Raw genomic sequence first — 17,525 nt, 5'->3', positions numbered from 1 at the left:
ATGGCCTCCCCAACAACTACGTGGCTTTGCCGACGATATGAGCCAACGACCCCTTGCCTCCGAGAGGCACCTCGGCCTAACGACCCTTTAGCATCGCCTACGATACAACGGCAACAGAGAATCGATGCTGCGAGATCCAGCAACCAGCAGCAGCTCCGGCCAGTTAGGAAAAAAGCCCAAGATCTTTCTCGTGACCAGCGTATCCAGGCACGCTCCTTACGCCAGTATGCTGGCTGGTCCTATAAGAGAATCTCTGCTACAACTGGCTTTACTCAACGTCAAGTCCAAGGGGCCTGTGAGCGCGCTACCGCTCAAAAGGCTGGCTCTAAGCGTGGCCGTGGCTACCGCATCCGAACTCCTCATCGCGAGAAGCTTGGCTCTGTATTAGTCTCTGACCTATGGGCAAAGGGGCGCCCATGGGGAGATCTCCGCTGGATAGTGCCTGGCCTTGAGATATACGGCGAGGCTGCCATTACGTCGACACTTAAAGCAATGGGGTTCCGGCGAGCTGCTAGGCCAAAGACGCTTGACCTCCAGCCAGAGGTGAAGGCCCTTAGCAAAGTCATATGCCAAGGCTATCTTGACCTCTGGTCAGATCTAGATTCGTGGCTTTCTAGGTCACCAGTCTTTTCTGATGAGACTTGGGTTCTGTCAGAAAGTATGTATCAGCAATATATCACTCTCAGCCAAGACGAGAGGGCTGGAGACTTTAGCCGGCGCCGGCAACATGCGCCAGACGGCTGGATGTTTTGGGGATGTATTGCTGGCCTACACAAGGGCCCAGGTGTTGTATGGGATCCAGACTGGGGGACTATCTCTGGCTATACCTATATACATAATAATACAGCATATCCTTCCTAAGGTTAAGGATTTTATCGCCAGCTTGCCAGGCTGGCGATGCTTTCAGCATGACGGCGCGCCTAGCCACAGGGTTAGAATAACGCAGGACTGGCTCGAGGAGCATCGTATCCTCGTCCTCCGCTGGCCCCCGAATTCTTCAGATCTCTCCCCAATCGAGAACGTCTGGCTTTGGATGAAAAGCTGGATTGAAGTTCACTATCCAGATATAGACTGGATGGATAGGGAGCAGCTGGAGCCTTGCGTTTCTGCTGCCTGGCAGGCAGTCCCAGATGCTTTGCATTGGGCGCTGGCGGCCTCGATGCCATACCGACTGCAGCAGTGTATTGAAAGGGATGGCGATGAGGTAGATTTCTAGACTTTGTACCTATACTCACATCTAGGCCTATTTTTGCCCCGGAAAATAGAAGCAGTACTTCTGTTGGATATCTGGGTCATAAAAGGGGCTTGTCACACACTAACAATTGCGTGAAGTGACTTGATTCTTCTAAGTTACGAGACGCTGGCTATAACTACTGACTCGGAGGGAAAAAGGGGTAGAGGATGACCTCTTACGTAAGACAGGACACGGTGCCCGCGACCTCCGGTCGCGCTCTGTAGGCCCGTCTTCCAACAATTAAAACCCCGGCAGTGTGTACGAAGATACCAGCTGCCCACCCAGAGGCAACGTTGACGCAGCCCTAGATTCTGGGCCATGTGGCACACAGGTGCGGATCGAATTAAAACGAGTTCAAGATGTGATTGATCAAAGGTAATTAAAGTAAACAGCATTACCCAATCCGCAGGCCAATAAAATGAGTCGGTGGACGAGGAGATGAAAGGTCATCTGCATTCCGACTCCATGTGTCAGTCATGAGCTAGTTGGTACTGTGCTTTGGTAATGGCTTTGGCAGGCGGTCCGCCGGGGCGGCCAAGCGTGTCTTGCTAGATAGAGAAGGTGGTGTGTTCAAGGCCAACGACGTCGAACAATTAAGCAGGCGGTGTAGACCAACATGGCTCGACTTTACCCTTTAGGTAGGCGGTGGACGTGCCTAGATAGTGGAACGGGCGGTGAAGTTGATCTGCAGTTTAGGAAAAGGTCCTGTTTGTGAAGCTATGAGCCTTTGGGGCAGGCGGTAAGCACGACGAGGCCGAGAACGGATGAGAAGACCTCATGAGGCAGGTGGTGTGCCAAAGCTGTCAGCGCTGTGGATGGCTTTTTCTGACTTTGGCAGGTGGTCTGCACGGGCGGTGAACCAACTCGGAAGATGCTGTAAGAAAAGCGGAGGTCTCGGAGGAAGCTACGTAGATCTCGACTATCGGGCAGGCGGTGTAATGCCCTTTTTTTTGAGACAGAGAGAGACCAAGCGAACACTAACGAGGTAGGCGGTGTACGGCATGCCAAGCAGATGAGAGATTGCGAGAGTGGATCATCTCTTTCTGTCAGGCGGTGTGCCCAGGCATCAGTTTTTCTTCCCCAGTCTGTCACATCGCCGGCAGGCGGTGAAGGATTAGCTCCATACTATCCTAAGCCGGTAGCCGTTCTGCTGAGTGTTTATTTGTCGGTTGACGGCTTCTGGCTCGTTGTCAGGCCGCCCTGAACACGCAGTCGCGCGTAACTGGGTAGGTGGGCTGGGCTGTGTAGGGAGGCAGCTGCCATTTCCTGAGACGTTCAGCTCAGACTGTAAGCTCATCTGGATGCAGGGCAGGCCATCTACTGATTAGAATGATAATTAATCAATCAATACGTGCTGACTTCACAAGAGGTCCAGAGGAACTCGAAATAAGTATCAAGGGGAAAAATTCAAATTCAAATTCAATTCAATGCTTCAAGTTGGTACTATAATGAACTTGCAGTGATCCAACAGATCGACCCGGGAACACAACCGAGAACTGGCGATGAATCTCCTTCCACGGAAGGTTTCTTTCCTTCAAATCGCGCAGGAGTTTATTCTCATCGTAAGAAAAGCGCCGTTTGGGTTTCGTCGGTGATCTCACAAGTCTTGGCTTGGGGGGTGAATGACTAGAGGGCCGGGCTACCTCTGATGGGACTTGGCATCGACATTGAGGGGTCACCTGCTGCCACTCGATTGTGAACGTCGTTACATGACCAACGATGGTACGCTTGACAACGAAGTTGTTCAAAGGGGTGAGGTGTAGGGGAAATTCGTCAAAGGTCGCAAAAACATGAATTGGACTTTGCTCCTTCTGCGATGCGCCCTCCGACCGCGGAGGGCTTACCATACCGATCTCCTTGTGCTCTGCAATTCGCCGTGACCTTCTTTTGGTCTTCGATGGATGAGTCGATGTTCCTCCTGGTCCGCAAACTTTTTTGGAGGCACTGCTGTCCCTCGTGGATTCTTCGTGGAAGCACGCCCTACGTCGCTTGTTGCCGAGCTGGCCTCGTGAGCCCAAGGGACTGCTCCTCGTAACAAGCGGTTGGTCGTCATCTAAAGACATGTTTACGCTTTCGTTGGCGTCACTCTCTGCGTCAGAGTCAACCTCAGTATAGCCGCCAGCAGGAACCCGGCCCCTGCGAGACCGGCGAAGGGCTTGTGTTGAAGGGGCTGAAGATGGGCTTGCCGTCAAGGAGACATGCACTACATGTTCCAGACTGACGACCTCTTGAGGCGCCGGCGATGACATGCACCTGGTCGAATGGGGCTCAGAAGTCACCTCGGGCTCGGATTCGCCCGAGTTGCCCAATAGTTGCTCGGCGCTGGGAGCTGTTGTTTCTTCAGATGTGCTCCGTCCAAGCTCGGCTTGACGCATGCCAGTGGTCGTAACGTCGTAACCGCTCTCTGGTGGTGATGATGTTACAGACGGTGACGATACTGGAGACATCGGGTCGTCCTCAGTAGACCGCATCACAGAGTCAGGCATTCCGGATACAGTTGTGACGGGTTCGGAGACCTCTTGGGTATGGCCTTTGTCAATCGGCTGCGACCGACAACATTCCAGCCAAGCGGGAAGACTGCCTCTCTGTGGACCGCTTGACGAAGCAGTCTGTTGCTCCCAGAGGTCGAGGCAGCGTCTTTGCTGTGCCTCTCAAGAGATGTCTCTGGTGTAGATTCGGCTCGATCGCCGGTTGATTGGAGACTAGCCGTGTTTCCCTCAACTTCATAGCCATCACACGACTTTGATAATGATCCGGCTGAAGCTTCAGCGAGCGTGACAGGCTGGGAAGTTGTGGGAGTTGGCGCTTTGATCAATGACCGAGTAACTGATGTCTCAGATGCCCTGCCTTCGCCTGTCACGCCCAATTTCGTAGGCTCTTTCATAGGGACAGGTGTTTTGATAGGTATAGTATCGCCGCCGATGCGGCTACAGGTGGTGTCCCTCGGGGTAAACACGCTGCCGACTGATTGCCGGTGGACCTCAGGAGCTAGGCCAGCAGACTTGTTGCTTGAGCTTGCGTCTCCATGATGCGTGTAGGATCCAATCGTAGGTTTCACGGCGACTTCCTCTGTGATGGAGGGATTTGCGCTGTTGCTCTGTTGTCCTGTTCCTTTGGGTGCTCGTTGACGGACACCCGGTGTTGGTGGTTGGTAGAAACAGATCTTGTCCAGATCGATAGACATGATTGAAGAGTACTAGTCCAATAATTTACGGAGTACAGTAAGCAATGCTCAAGTAGCGATTGAAAGCGAAGGCGTCTTCTCCTCAGTATATATATATACAAAATAACAGGTTTTGAAAGTTGGCCTACCACACAAGGACTCGGCATAGCCGCCAGTGCCAATGGTTCCGTTTACTTCGTCATCCTCACCGCTTCTTCGACCACTCTCGAACTTCAAATCATCATTTCCTAGGCCACTCATTGAAATTACTGAGGGTGAATGTGGGACCCAGAGCTCATCCCTTTCACATTCGATCCCTCAGGTGAATCGGATTCGCCGGGCGGGAGGGGCCATCATGGAGACCCCAAAGGGAGGTATCTCCGGGTCGGCCATACCTCTTCTTGCTCTGGTAACGCATCAAATAGGTATGATGCCCGAGGCATAGCCCTAGGCGTACTCACGAAAGGCCCAAGGCGTCAAAGCTCCGGACACGCACAACAGGCAGTGGTCACGTCGTACCCATGACCCGCGTTTCGCAAATCGGACCGAACAGGAAGAATAGATGAAGGGGTTGAAGCAAGGCGAGCACCAGAGTTTGGTATCAAGAGCAAGGGATGCTGATAGCGGACTAGGCGCAGTGATCGAAGCAGACTGGAGGGTATCGGGAGACACCACATTCGATCGTCTGTGTCGTCTTAGTACCAGGGATGCGGGGTGGTACCAGTGCTGTTGGCCTCACTGAGGATACCGAATCACCAAGATATTCGGTCCATGTTGAGAGACTCGTTTCTGTCTATGTATGCGTTCAGTATGCTTCTCGATGACTTGATCAATACCACGATGATGTCAAGTGAATCAGGGCAAAAAGGGTATCACCCGGTTTGGCCACGGTTTCCCGGAAATGTAAATGGCAGGAGACGAAATGAGGAGCGGCGGAACGAGGGCGCGAAAATGAAAGCTGCCAGGTTACAACGCCCGCAAACATGATCCAGGTAAAAGGGGGACGAAGAGACCGAGAAGCAGCGGTGTCTTGAATGTGCTGGGAGAAGTTGTAGAGTGTACAACAAGGCGCCACCGCGAGCCGGCAGTGGCGACGTATTTATGGGCGCGGTTCGTTGGCGCGGACAGGGGTGCACGTGCAAAGCGGCGAGGGAGCCATGCCCGATTGGGATGTGCCGCCAAACCGGAGGAGGAAGCAGCGACTTCTCGATTACTAGTTATTAATATAGCTTACTGATATATTTATATAAAGTAGTTAACTTATAGTTAAGCTAAAATAATTAGTAAGTTAGTATAACGTGGTTGATAAGCTCGGCGATCAGACAAGCTCGGCGATCACCCGACCGGACAAACTAATCTTTCACCTTTACATACACATCACACCATACTCAGCAATGTCCCTTATGAATTAAGAAGCTCAATTGAACTTAGCTATCCAGGCAATCAAACAAACTAAAAATCTTAGTATAAGAGCCGCATGCCGGATCTACTCAGTACCCTACTCAACGTTACGCGACCGAATTAAGGGAAAGCTGTCACGACGCGACGTATTGCCTAGCTTACGAAATTTGACTGCGCTTGAAGAGGAGAAGCTAGTTGAGTACATTCTAGACCTGGATTCCCGATCGTTTCCTCCTCGCCTCAGTGGTGTGGAAGATATGGCTAATCGACTGCTTGCCGACCGCGACGCACACCCAGTTGGGAAGCGCTGGGCTTCAAACTTCGTCAAGCGACAACCACAGCTTCGGACGCGCTTTTTTCGTAAGTACGACTATAAGAGGGCCCAATGCGAAGATGCGGGCGCGATAAACGCGTGGTTTCGCCTTGTGGCGAACACAATCGCGAAATACGGCATCGTGGACTCCGACATCTACAACTTTGACGAGACTGGTTTTATGATGGGCCAGATTGCATCCGGAATGGTCGTCACTAGTGCTGAAAGGCGGTCAAATACGAGAATGATGCAGCCTGGCAATCGTGAATGGGTTACAGTCATTCAGGCCATTAGTTCGTCAGGCTACAGCGTTCCGCCGTACATCATAGTTGCAGGCCAATATCACCTCTCCACCTGGTATACTGAAACCGGTCTCCCACGCGACTGGGTCATTGCAACGTCTGAAAATGGGTGGACAACAAACGAAAGAGGCCTAGATTGGCTACGGCACTTTGATCGGCATTCAAAACTGCGTGCAAGTGGTAGTTATCGCCTCCTTATCGTCGATGGGCACGAAAGTCACCACGCCGCCGACTTTGAGATATATTGCAAGAAAAACAAGATCGTCACACTCTGCATGCCGGCTCATTCGTCTCACTTGCTTCAGCCCTTGGACGTTGGGTGTTTTGGGCCACTAAAGACGGCATACGGTCGACAAATTGAGGATAAGATACGCCGGGGTAATACGCATATTGCGAAAGAAGACTTCTTCCCTGCGTTTCGTAAGGCTTTCACGCAAGCTATCACGGAAAATAACATTCAGGGAGGATTCAGAGGAGCAGGGCTTGTCCCTCTAAGCGCAGAAAGTGTGCTTTCAAAGCTTGATGTCAAGTTACACACTCCAACACCTCCAGGGTCCCTCCCAACAACACCCCCTGCGTGGACTTCTCAGACGCCAAACAACCCAACAGAAGCATCTTCTCAGTCTGAACTCATTAAAAGGAGGATATCCCGCCATCAGAATAGCTCCCCAACTTCAATTATTGAAGCTGTAGAGCATTTATCAAAGGGAGCGCGAGGATTTATGCACCAGATTGCCTTATTAAGGTCGGAGGTCCAGATCCTTCGAGAGGAGAATAACCTGCTTAGCCGACGCAGGAGGGCTAAGAAAACCCGTCTCAAACAAGGAGGAAGTCTTACTATAGCTGAGGCAGAGGACCTTCAATCACAGAGAGAGGCGACAGCTCAGATTGAGGAGGAAACGCGCCGGATTAGTGGTCGCCGACCGAGGACTGAGACGGGCCAACGGCGGTGTGGCGTCTGTGGGAACACCGGTCATAATGCGCGAACATGTCAATTTGTCGAAGAAATATCTGAGGAAGAGGATCTCCATTAGTTTGAATTCAATTGATTTCCTGGGTGTTGCTTATTAGTTGGAAATGTGCTGTGGTTGCGGTTGGGTGATCGCCGAGCTTGTCTGATCGCCGAGCTTATCAATCACGTTATAAACTAACTCTTATTAAAGCTAAGTACTTTAGGCTTTATATAGTAAATAAGATACTAATTAAGTACTAGAGAGCTAAAAAAACCTAACTATATCTTAGAGAGTTACTTGATATAGCTGAAGCTGAGGAAATCTAGGTAGATAAGGGGTTTATTAATACTAGAGGTAAAAATATACACTAGGAGGGTGCTTACTAGAGAAAGCAAAAAGATAGGTACGCGTCGTCAGCAGAGTTTAAACCTTTAATAGGAGATAGTAAGTTTCTTACCTACTAATCAACTCTTCCACGACGCCAAAGCTTCATTAATACCTTATCGTCATGATTAGTCCTTATTCTAAGCTAGGTAGCTACGCCGATTACTACCTCAATATCTACTATAAATAGTTAAGGGACTTACTACGTTTCCCATCATGTTTTCCTGCATCACCATTACCATCACCCTCTGCACAACATGATGTACCTAACCTTTATCACTGTCTTTGTCTTGCTCTTCGGAGATACATCCCACTCTCAGGAAATAGCAAACACAACGTCCACCAGTGGAAATTTAATTAGTTTGTGCTACAGTGCCGAGGTATACAAATCACATTACTAAGTGTAAAACAGACAGCAGTTCCCAAGGCCAAAACGCCTCACTGCAGCCTATCATTAAAAATCGGTCTTTTGGCCAGGAGTCAAGTAACATTCCTGTCTACCGAGACATGATAGAGGCCCTGAGTGGTCTATGCGTCCAGCAATTTGGAGCGAATTGGCGAGCGATCTCCGGTAGATGCAACGGCAACATCAGAGAATTTTCTTGCTTACAAACCACGAACCCGGCAGCGGGAACCCGGCCGCACCAAGCTCCGTGCCAAGCCAATGAAGCTTGCGGAACCTTCACTGCTGTCAACTTTCAAGGTGGACTCGCTACGTTTCCATTCTGCGGGGCGACCATTCAGGTAAATGAACGACATCAGGAAGGAGCACACACTGAATGGGAGGGACATTTTTACACCCAGTCACCCAAGAGTCCAGGTACCTGGAATGACTATATTGCACTGGCAGCTGGCTTTAACGTATACTTTGGCTTTACACCTGGAGGTGGATCTGCTGTTCAGCGGTCGGCTGGTAAGTCTTGGCACTGTACTGCCTGCAATTGGGGACAACTAACTATTACTTCTGTTGTGCGTCCAACCTACGGGATTTTTTATAGTAGTCGCTCTATCTACTAGTAATACGTTTTAAAGATAGGATAGTAACTAGCTAAATTGCTTTTACCTACTCAAGTATTCTCCGTCGGAACGCGTCGAGATACGGCCGTCCGTGTACAACCATTGGCTGAACCCATTCATCGTCCCACTCCATGCCCCCCTGCTTGACAGGAAATCTCGACGCGTTCCCTAGGCCTCTAATTGGCCAACAATATCAGATATACCCCACTTGCTGCTTCAGTGTCTCCAACTTCAAATGAAATCTCGACGCGTTCCCAAACCTCTTCTCCTAACTGCGTATTGCCCTACAAAGGGAAGTAAGTCGGTGACTTTAGCTACAGCAAGCCGTTTCTAATCTTCTCAAATAAGAACATCAATTACACACTACTCCCACACAGCTACATGGCTCTCTTGTGTCCCCCTCCGCCCCAGCCCATGACGCCGCACAGCTTGACGGACAAGCAGCGCCAGCGCCTTGAAGCCCTGCAACTTTACTTGAACGAGCCTGAACTGGTCCTCATCTGCCGGCCTTGCGGTTACGCATTGAAGCCGTTTGGGGAGCGCGTAAGCCGCCACCTGGCTGAGAAACACAACGTGCCGAAGACGCAACGCCGTGGGCTGAGCGCGCTGGTGAAGTCCCTGCAGCTTGGGGACCCGAACGACGTCGCTCCCCGTCCCGACGGCCTCCCGCCGCACGAAGCACTAACGGTCACCCGCGGCCATGCCTGCCGTCACTGCAGCTATCGGACGGCAAGCGATGACCTGGTCTGCCGCCACCTCTCTAAGGCACACGGCATCAAGGACTCGCGGAAGGCGGACGGCTGGCAACGGGACCAGATCCACAGCGGTGTCCTACTCCAGAGCTGGTCACAGAATGGTGCGCGGGGCTACTGGATAGCCCAGTCCACCACGACAGGGTCGCTGCCGCCCTGCGAGACAGGTACGCCTGGTGCTGACGACGCGCCCGCTGCCCAACAGGCCCTGCTTGCCGCGGCGCATGATGCGGAACGAGCTCACCTCGCCAGCGGTCTCCGCGCCACCGCCACCGCCGCCGCTACGGGCCCTGTCGATAGGGCGTTCCAAACAGGCTGGATGCGTCGCACCGGCTGGGATCTTATGTTCGACGGTGCCCGCCGCGACTTCCTCGTGCAGATGTCGGAGCTGCCGGCCTTTAGCCCGGACGCCCGGGACGCCGAGGACGACATGCCCTATGTAAGCACCCCAGAGGACGAAGCCCGGTTACAACGTATCATGTCGGCCGTGGACGGCGTCTTCGACCGTTGCGAGGATACGATACAGCCTATGGACGTCTCCATGCGCTGCTGGCTCCGCAGCTCAGAGCCCTACCGGCCGTACAAGGCCCCATTCGAGCTGGTCAGCCGGCAGGCCACCACATACAAGTACCGCCGCCTGGTGAAAAGGCTTCTGTGCTTCTGTGTGCGGCTGTGGCGTCTTCCCCTAGGGACGCGGCTGTCGCAGTGCCGGAGATCCCTCACCATCGCTCAATCGCGCGCGCTTGAGGCATTATGGTCGGACGAAATCTGGGACACCTTTTGCCCGGATGACGCTACGGCTGCTGATCCTACCGAGACCAGGACTACCTCAGCTTATAGACATGTACCAGATGCAGACAGCTGCCGTGTGTTGCGTACGACAACAAGGACGAGGGCAAGGGGGATACCATCTGCCCAAGCCCCTAGCTTCCCAGCAGGTGGCCATAACAGAGCCGGGATCTCACATAGCTCATTTAGAGATCTCAGTGAGGATGACAGTTATGGAAGTGCGACTGAGACTGATGATGACGGTGACTTTGAAGACCTCCTCAGTGAAGGCTCGGAAGGTCTAGAGGATTTTGATTATAAGGATACAAATGCCAGCAACCATACAGACGCCACAGAAGGCAGCTTAACAACCGACGCAGTAGCTAGCCCCCTATTCCTATCAGGTTAGTCTGATAGTAGCGCTACTCCTGGTCTTTATCTAATTTGTGTCTGTAGATCGGAGTCTGGCGGGGGATTACTTCTCAACTGCTCTTGAGGACCTTACGCTGCGCCTGCTATACTTCCTCATGACGGAGGAGTTCGAGGACGGCCAGTCTAAGTCAACCCTCCTGGTCTACTTCAGCGGAGTCCTTGGCATCACGTCCGACGGGTCCGGGTTCCGGCGCCCCGGGAACTACACAGCAAACCTGTCAGCATTCATCTACTGCGCCTGCTTGGTTGTCATCGAGGTGTTGCTCCCCCGGACCAGCCACGATTATGTTGGGTACCCGGCGAGGCCACGCCACGGACAGCTCGACATACTCAATCGGGTCCGCCGAGAGACGATGTGCCTAGCGTCGGCAAGCGCCGCTTGGGGAGTTCCTAAGCCTCCGCGCGTACGGGCGGACTGTGTCCCCCGCCGATGGGCCCAACTTCCGCTTCAACTGGAGCGACGACGGCCAGACAATCTCATGGGACGACGGGCGGCTATCCTTGCAGCAGTTCCGGTCTCTCGCGCACGACATGGTCCGGCACACAGCCTCCGCCGTCGACCGGTTGATGTACAGCTGGCACCCGGTCTTTGATCTATCCAAGACCAAGGATCGGATGGCAAACACACACCAAGGCTATTCTTTCATCTCAGAGCCAGCAAACGGCCTTCAGGAGGCCTACTTGGACCTCTCGCAGCGGGCCTGTCTTTCTAGTATCGATGGCCTCTTGTCCAAGGAAGGCTGGCTACTGCGCCGGGTGCAACGCTACATTGACGATAGCGAGGCGCTGCTATCTGCGCTGTTCGCTTAAATCCACCTTACCGGCGGACAGGCTGCGCGGGGATCCGAGCTAGCAAGCGTCAAATACCAAAACGGGACGTCTACGCCGCGCGGTGTCTATGTATATTCCGGAGCACTCGTTCTTATCACGAGGCATCACAAGACACGGCACACGACAAATAACGAGTTCAAGGTGGCGAGGTTCCTCCCAGGTGTTGTAGGAAGGCTTCTGTATCTCTATCTTGTCTACGTTAGGCCCTCATGCTGGCGGAGGACGCAGACATCGTCCGGGCCAGCACGGTGCGGCGTACCATCCGATACCGGGTGGAGGCGGTCGTGCCCGGGGGGTTCTCGGCGATCGCGACGGCTGTCGTCGACGAGGTCAGGCGACTCGGGCTCCTCATGGCGGCAGGGCAGAAGGGGGTGGTGTACTGCCGGTCCAAGGCCAAGTGCGAGCAGCTAGCAGGGGCAATCGGGTGCCTGGCGTACCACGGGTCGTTGAGCGCAGACGGGCGATGGGAGGCACTCGACGCGTGGTCCGAGGGGCAGTCCGAGAGCCGGTGGATCGCGGCCACGACAGGGCTCGGGTCGGGGGTCGACATCAGCGGCATCGTGGCCGTGCTCCACGCAGAAGCGCCGTACGGGCTCGTCGATTTCGTGCAGCAGACGGGCCGGGGGGGGCGGGCCGAGGGCGAGACCGTGGAGTCCGTCATCTTCGTCGACGGGGAACGGGGGGCGCAGCAGGACCCGTTCGCCAGCGATGTCAGCCAGCTAGACCGGCAGGGGATACGGAGCTTCATGGAGACGGAGGGGTGCCGGCGAGTGGTCCTCGGGCAGTTCATGGACAGGGACAGCACGGATTGCGCCGGGCTGGCGGCCGAGCCGTGCGACCACTGCCGGGAGGACGAGGAAGGCAGCGGCCAGAGGCAGGACCATGGTAGGGACGAGGTAGAGGCCGTCGACCGGGTGGCGCGGGACACGATGGCCAGGCAGGCGCTCTCCAGGGAGCTACTGGGGTGGCTAGGGGAGGTGGAGGGCAAGTGCGCGGTCTGCTACATGGCGTGGTGCAACGGGAAGAGGCGGCCAGAGAAGAGAGGGATGTTCGAGCACGAGCCGGCGGACTGTGGACGACTGCAGGCCGGGCAGTTCCTCCAGTGGCGGGCCAAGGTGCGATTCGGTACGTTCGCGTGCTGCTGGGTGTGCGGGCTCCCACAGACGTTATGCAACGAGACCTGGGCGGGAGAGACGGAGCGGAGGATGGGATATGGGGGCGAGGGTGAGCGGGGGCCGGTGCCAGGGACGCCGGCGACGCCGTTCGTGCGGACGAGGGCAGGGTTCCGATGCCGATGGATCGACGCGGTGCTCCCGGCGATCCGGTGGACCACCCAGTTCAGCGCGGCGCAGCAATGGCTGTTTAAGGCGTTTGAAGTAGACGCAGCTGACGAGGAGGAGTTCACCAAGTGGCTGGGGCGGTCACGGTATGTGGATGGGAAGGATACGTCGACAAACGCGTTGGCCGCGTGGGAGGTACTAGTGCAAAGACACTGCCTCCGGGACTATAGTAGGAGGTAACAGGTGAGTAGAGTCCGTTGTGCTTTTCTGCTCTAAAGTAGAGAAAATAGATAACGTACTCGCATAGCGAGTGGGCCAACATAGCGAGTGGGCCACCTTCCTCTACCCTTCTACCTTTCATATAAGTTAATTAAACTACAACGTACGAAATCAATTAAAACTACTCCTCATCCTCTTCCTCATTACTGTCCCAAACTACTTCACAGGTTCGTGCGTTATGTCCAGGCTTTCCGCAATTGCCACATCGTCGCGCGCGTGGTTCAGCACCTTCCGTACGACCCTCCTTCTGAGGGTTATTCTGTCCTCCAGCATCAACACTACCCTTTTCTACTTGTAGTGCCTCTGCTTCAGTAGTATTAAGTGACCCTCCAAGACGTAGTCTAGTCTTTTTTGCCCTCCGGCGCTTACTTAGTATCTCTATCCCCGTACGAAGCTTACGGTTCTCAGCCTCAATAATAGCAAGCCTATGGGCTAACTTGCTAATACCTCTGGCCTGGAAGTCAATTACTTCGTACATTGGTGTTGGTGAGCTACCTTGATGTGCCTGGATCTTCTTTTTAAGGGAGGAAGCACTTCGTACGCCCTCTAGTGCTGTGGTTGGTGTCTTTGCGTCCCAGGAGCCTTGGCTGCTTGGCCGTGAGGTTGAGGGTGTTGGCGTCTTTGGCTTGAAATCCAACCGAGAAATAACCACTTCAGGGTTAAAAGGTACAAGGCCTGCCTGTCTAAAACCAGCTCGTACGTTATCTTCCCCCATTGAGGCAAAGAATGCTGCTTTAAAGGCAGGAAAGAAGTCATCCTTGGTAATATGCGAAATCTGCATCCGCATCATCTTCTCAATTTCCTTGCCGTACGAGTACTTTAACGGGCTAAAGCACCCAACATCAAGAGGCTGGAGCTCGTGCGATGAATGGGGAGGCATGCAAAGAGCAATAATGCTTTGTTCCTTGCAGTATTCGTCAAAGTCGGTCGATTTATGACTGTTGTGACCATCAAGGATCAAGAGGCGATGAGAGCCCTTCGTACGAGTCCGTGTGCACTGATTAAAGTGCTTTAGCCAATCTAGGCCAATATCATTTGTCGTCCATCCATTTTCGCTTGGATGGATACGCCATGTAGATGGGAATTGGCCGTTGGCGTACCAGGAGAGGAGGTGATATTTGCCCTTCACGATGACGTACGGAGGCATCGCCCAGCCATCCGCACACACACCCTGAATGACAGAAACCCATTCCCGATTGCCAGGCTGCTTCGTACGAGGCCTTCCCTTACGGTCAGACGTTGTAACAACCTTTGCATGCGACAGCATTCCTATCAGGAACCCAGTCTCATCAAAATTGTAGATATCGTCATCAAGTATTCCATACTTCGCAATTGTGTTTCGCACGAGTGCAAACCAGCCTTGTATAATCATAAGATCCTCAGCTAAGGCCCTTTGATAGTCGATTCGGCGTCGAAATCGCATTTTCAATTGGGGGACGCGTCGTACGAAGTTCTCTGCCCATCGGGGTCCCGTACGCGTCCCGTCGCGCGCGTTTAGGAGTTGGTCGGCCATTTCTCGTACGTCTTCTTGTCGCGGAGGGAACCCTCGATTGATTAGGTCAATAACTCGTTCAAGAATCACCTCCTCTTCTGTTATAGTCATCTTTATTGAATTTGGTCGTCTTTCAGGTCGTGCGACGCGTCCGGCGCGTCGGTTTTGGATTGACGTTCGAGGGACCTCAAAGGTTTGGGCTGCTTTTCGTACAGACATCTTTGGGTCTTTTTCGATAGCCTGGATGGCAAGGATGATACGACTTTCAATTGAGGAGGATGGCATGTTCGTACGTAGAGGAAAGTTGGTGTAAAGGTCAAAGAGGTAGAAAGTTGGAAAAGTGGCCCACTCGCTATGCGAGTACGTTACCGTTACATGGCCAGGGTTGAAAAGAAGCCTAAGCGTCATTGACGGTGGTATTCTGGCCGAATACCAGGGTTGGGGTGCAGGGTTGCGCGCAAGAAGGGGAGGGCTGGTCCGTGCGTTTTGCCGATTGTTTTTTCAGCCGATTACCGTAGGGGGTTACCAAGACCCGTTCCCCCCCTCCGCAACCCTTTGTTCCCCTCACTTACTCACTAACCCTTAACCCCCTCCGCAACCCTTACCCCATGCATGCACGCGCAGTCGCCGCAAGACGCACGGACCAGGCATGGTCAGCCAACCGTCGTCGTCGCCTGGAACGTCAATCAACAATCCCCTATCCCTCCCCTAGATAGATAGATAGAATGGATAGAATAGATAAAGACATATAGGATAGTATTACACCTACATATCTGCATATATACGCACATGCATGCAGGTCCTAACTGCTAGGTTGTAAAGTATACTACTATCTAACAACTACGCAGATCTATATTAAGGATAGTCCTAACGTTAGAGCTGGCTTTTATTATGTAGTGTGTTTTAGTTTAGATTTAGAATCTTTTTTAGAAATGTAATAAAAGTACTAAAAAAGGAGATAATTGCAGCGCTTTGTTTGCGTTTCTATGAAAATAGAAAGCAAGATAGGGATTAATTTGTATTTCTATACATATAGAAAGTAAGTTAGAGGTTAGTTTGCATTTCTATAAGAATAGGAAGAAATATAAATACAAATACATCAAAACTTATACAAACACTATAATATCATTCAGTATTAATATAGAAAACTTTACATTAGTAAATTTAGTACCTAAAGGGTTAGTTAGTAAAGAAGGTATTCTCATACTAACTAATAGGTATCTTAGTAGATTAAGAATAAAGAATAAGAGATTAGAGGCCATTTAGCTTAGGGTTAGACTCTTAAGAAAGATTAACAAGGTAAGGTAGTAGTTAGTAAGGTAAAGACAGCCTATAAAATCCTGCAGTACATACAGTTAATCTAGGTAACAAACATGTTGAGATCTTGCGTCTTGCTGTTGTAGCTGGTGTCTTGCCTTGGCGTCGTCCATTGTTAATATTGATAGGCAGGGTCAACAAGGTCGCCAGGGACAGGCACGGATCGGACGGTAGAGGCCTTAGGAGCAAGGGACCAGACCAAGGACAGGACTACAGGGCCGGTCGGTCAGAGATCGGACTAAAGGTGGGATCGCCCGAGACAGGCCAGCAGCCTATAAAACCATGCAGGGCCTAAGGCCAAGATAACATTGCATACCTAACCCCAGCAGGGTCTTGGTAGTGTACTCGACACTCGCCATGGACTGCAGAGCTCGAAGGCCCGGGCCGGGCGAGGTCAACAAGGCCGCCGGAGCCGGCCAGGGATCAGACCAGAGTCCGGATCGTACGAGGCGACCTGGGCCGCCTCTGTTGCAGCCTCCCAGGGGAAGGAAGGCCCGAACCCCTCCCCCTTCCAGGGGTAAGTCATTTGACCTCACAGGGTGGGGAGAAGGGAAGGAGGGGGGTGATGGAGGGGGGGAAGCTGCGTTTATAACCCCCCCCCCCCCCCCCTTATTCCTTCCTAAAGGGAAGGTGCAGACAGCCTGTTCCATCCGTTTTCAAACAACTAAAAAGGGGATGATTTTCCTGCAGCCTATAAAACCGGATGAATCATCCCCCCTGATAAGGCTGCTGCACTGCCTGCCCAGCCTGCTTTGAGGCTGGTACTCATGAACCCGACGTTCAAAGTCGGCAGCGCATCGATCTCCCTCTGAAAACGCGGGCCCGTCATCTTCCAGGTCGACGGCGCCTCAGCGACGGCGCGCCATCCTAGGACTTGTACGAAGGCCACGGTACGCCAACCCGGAGGTTCGGGCCAAGGGCAGGATCGCTAGGCCAGGATCGGACCAGGGACAGGATCACAAGGCCGGCCGGTCACAGATCAGACCAAAGGAGGGATTGCACAGGGAGATACAATAACCCCTAGGGCCGCCCTAGCGTAAGTGCAGGGTTAGACCTCTAGATTAACGTAAGTTAAAGCACCTACTTTTTTACCTATTTACACCTATTCGTATAAAAAGTGCTACTTTTTACCTTCCTATTAGATAGCTAGCTTTAGTAGTTTAAAAAAACATAAAAGTACTACTAAGTTTAACTTTCCTAAAACATTATATATAAGTATAAAAATTAAGCGTTTATCTAGTTTTTATTAACCTAATCTACAATAAGTATAATTGATAAATTTAATGTAGTATTACTACAGCTACATTAAGGTTATAGTAAAGTTAGGCTTTGTTTTAATATTATTAATTTATTTAATAACTATGGGATAGAATATTAAAAGACTAGTAGTATTCGCTTTTAAAATATAGTAGACTAAGTAGAAGTAGTCTTATTCTTTTAAAGCCTTTCTATAAGTATTAAATTAGTAGAATAGAAAAGATATTATAGAATACTCTATTATATAATGTTAACTATAGCATAAAACTTAAGTAGTCTTTATAGTACTATCTATAAAGTATATTACATATACATATATATAATTAGAGAAGTAAGTAATAAGTCTAGTT

General features: G+C 52.0%; 4 protein-coding genes across 4 annotated transcripts; 2 read left to right on the top strand and 2 right to left on the bottom strand.

Moving 5' to 3' along the window:
- Positions 1-1,216, top strand: CDEST_15464 (Putative ribonuclease H superfamily, tc1-like transposase, DDE domain-containing protein; the record flags this gene model as incomplete). The annotated part of the gene is made up of 2 exons (XM_062931620.1): positions 1-658; positions 687-1,216. 2 exons carry the CDS (start codon positions 1-3, stop codon positions 1,214-1,216), a joined length of 1,188 nt encoding a protein of 395 aa, XP_062787671.1.
- A 1,413-nt stretch (positions 1,217-2,629) lies between these two features.
- Positions 2,630-3,690, bottom strand: CDEST_15463 (uncharacterized protein). The gene has a single exon (XM_062931619.1). The coding sequence runs from the start codon at positions 3,679-3,681 to the stop codon at positions 2,659-2,661; it is 1,023 nt and encodes a 340-aa protein (XP_062787670.1). The 5' UTR covers positions 3,682-3,690; the 3' UTR covers positions 2,630-2,658.
- A 1-nt stretch (position 3,691) lies between these two features.
- Positions 3,692-5,447, bottom strand: CDEST_15462 (uncharacterized protein). The gene has a single exon (XM_062931618.1). It carries the CDS (start codon positions 4,416-4,418, stop codon positions 3,705-3,707), a length of 714 nt encoding a protein of 237 aa, XP_062787669.1. The 5' UTR covers positions 4,419-5,447; the 3' UTR covers positions 3,692-3,704.
- Positions 5,448-9,181: 3,734 nt separating this feature from the next.
- On the top strand, positions 9,182-11,529 carry CDEST_15461 (uncharacterized protein; the record flags this gene model as incomplete). The annotated part of the gene is made up of 3 exons (XM_062931617.1): positions 9,182-10,691; positions 10,744-10,967; positions 11,083-11,529. The coding sequence occupies 3 exons, from the start codon at positions 9,182-9,184 to the stop codon at positions 11,527-11,529; spliced, it is 2,181 nt and encodes a 726-aa protein (XP_062787668.1).
- Positions 11,530-17,525: the final 5,996 nt, after the last annotated feature.

The sequence above is a fragment of the Colletotrichum destructivum genome, chromosome 12 (assembly GCF_034447905.1).
Source record: "Colletotrichum destructivum chromosome 12, complete sequence".
In the NCBI taxonomy this organism is placed as follows: Eukaryota; Fungi; Ascomycota; class Sordariomycetes; order Glomerellales; family Glomerellaceae; genus Colletotrichum; species Colletotrichum destructivum.
This window is presented reverse-complemented; position numbering and strand designations above follow the sequence as displayed.

Excerpts from the sequence above, each read along its gene's own strand:
- CDEST_15463 (XM_062931619.1), bottom strand. The coding sequence starts at position 3,681 with ATGTCTCCAGTATCGTCACCGTCTGTAACATCATCACCACCAGAGAGC.
- CDEST_15462 (XM_062931618.1), bottom strand. The coding sequence starts at position 4,418 with ATGTCTATCGATCTGGACAAGATCTGTTTCTACCAACCACCAACACCG.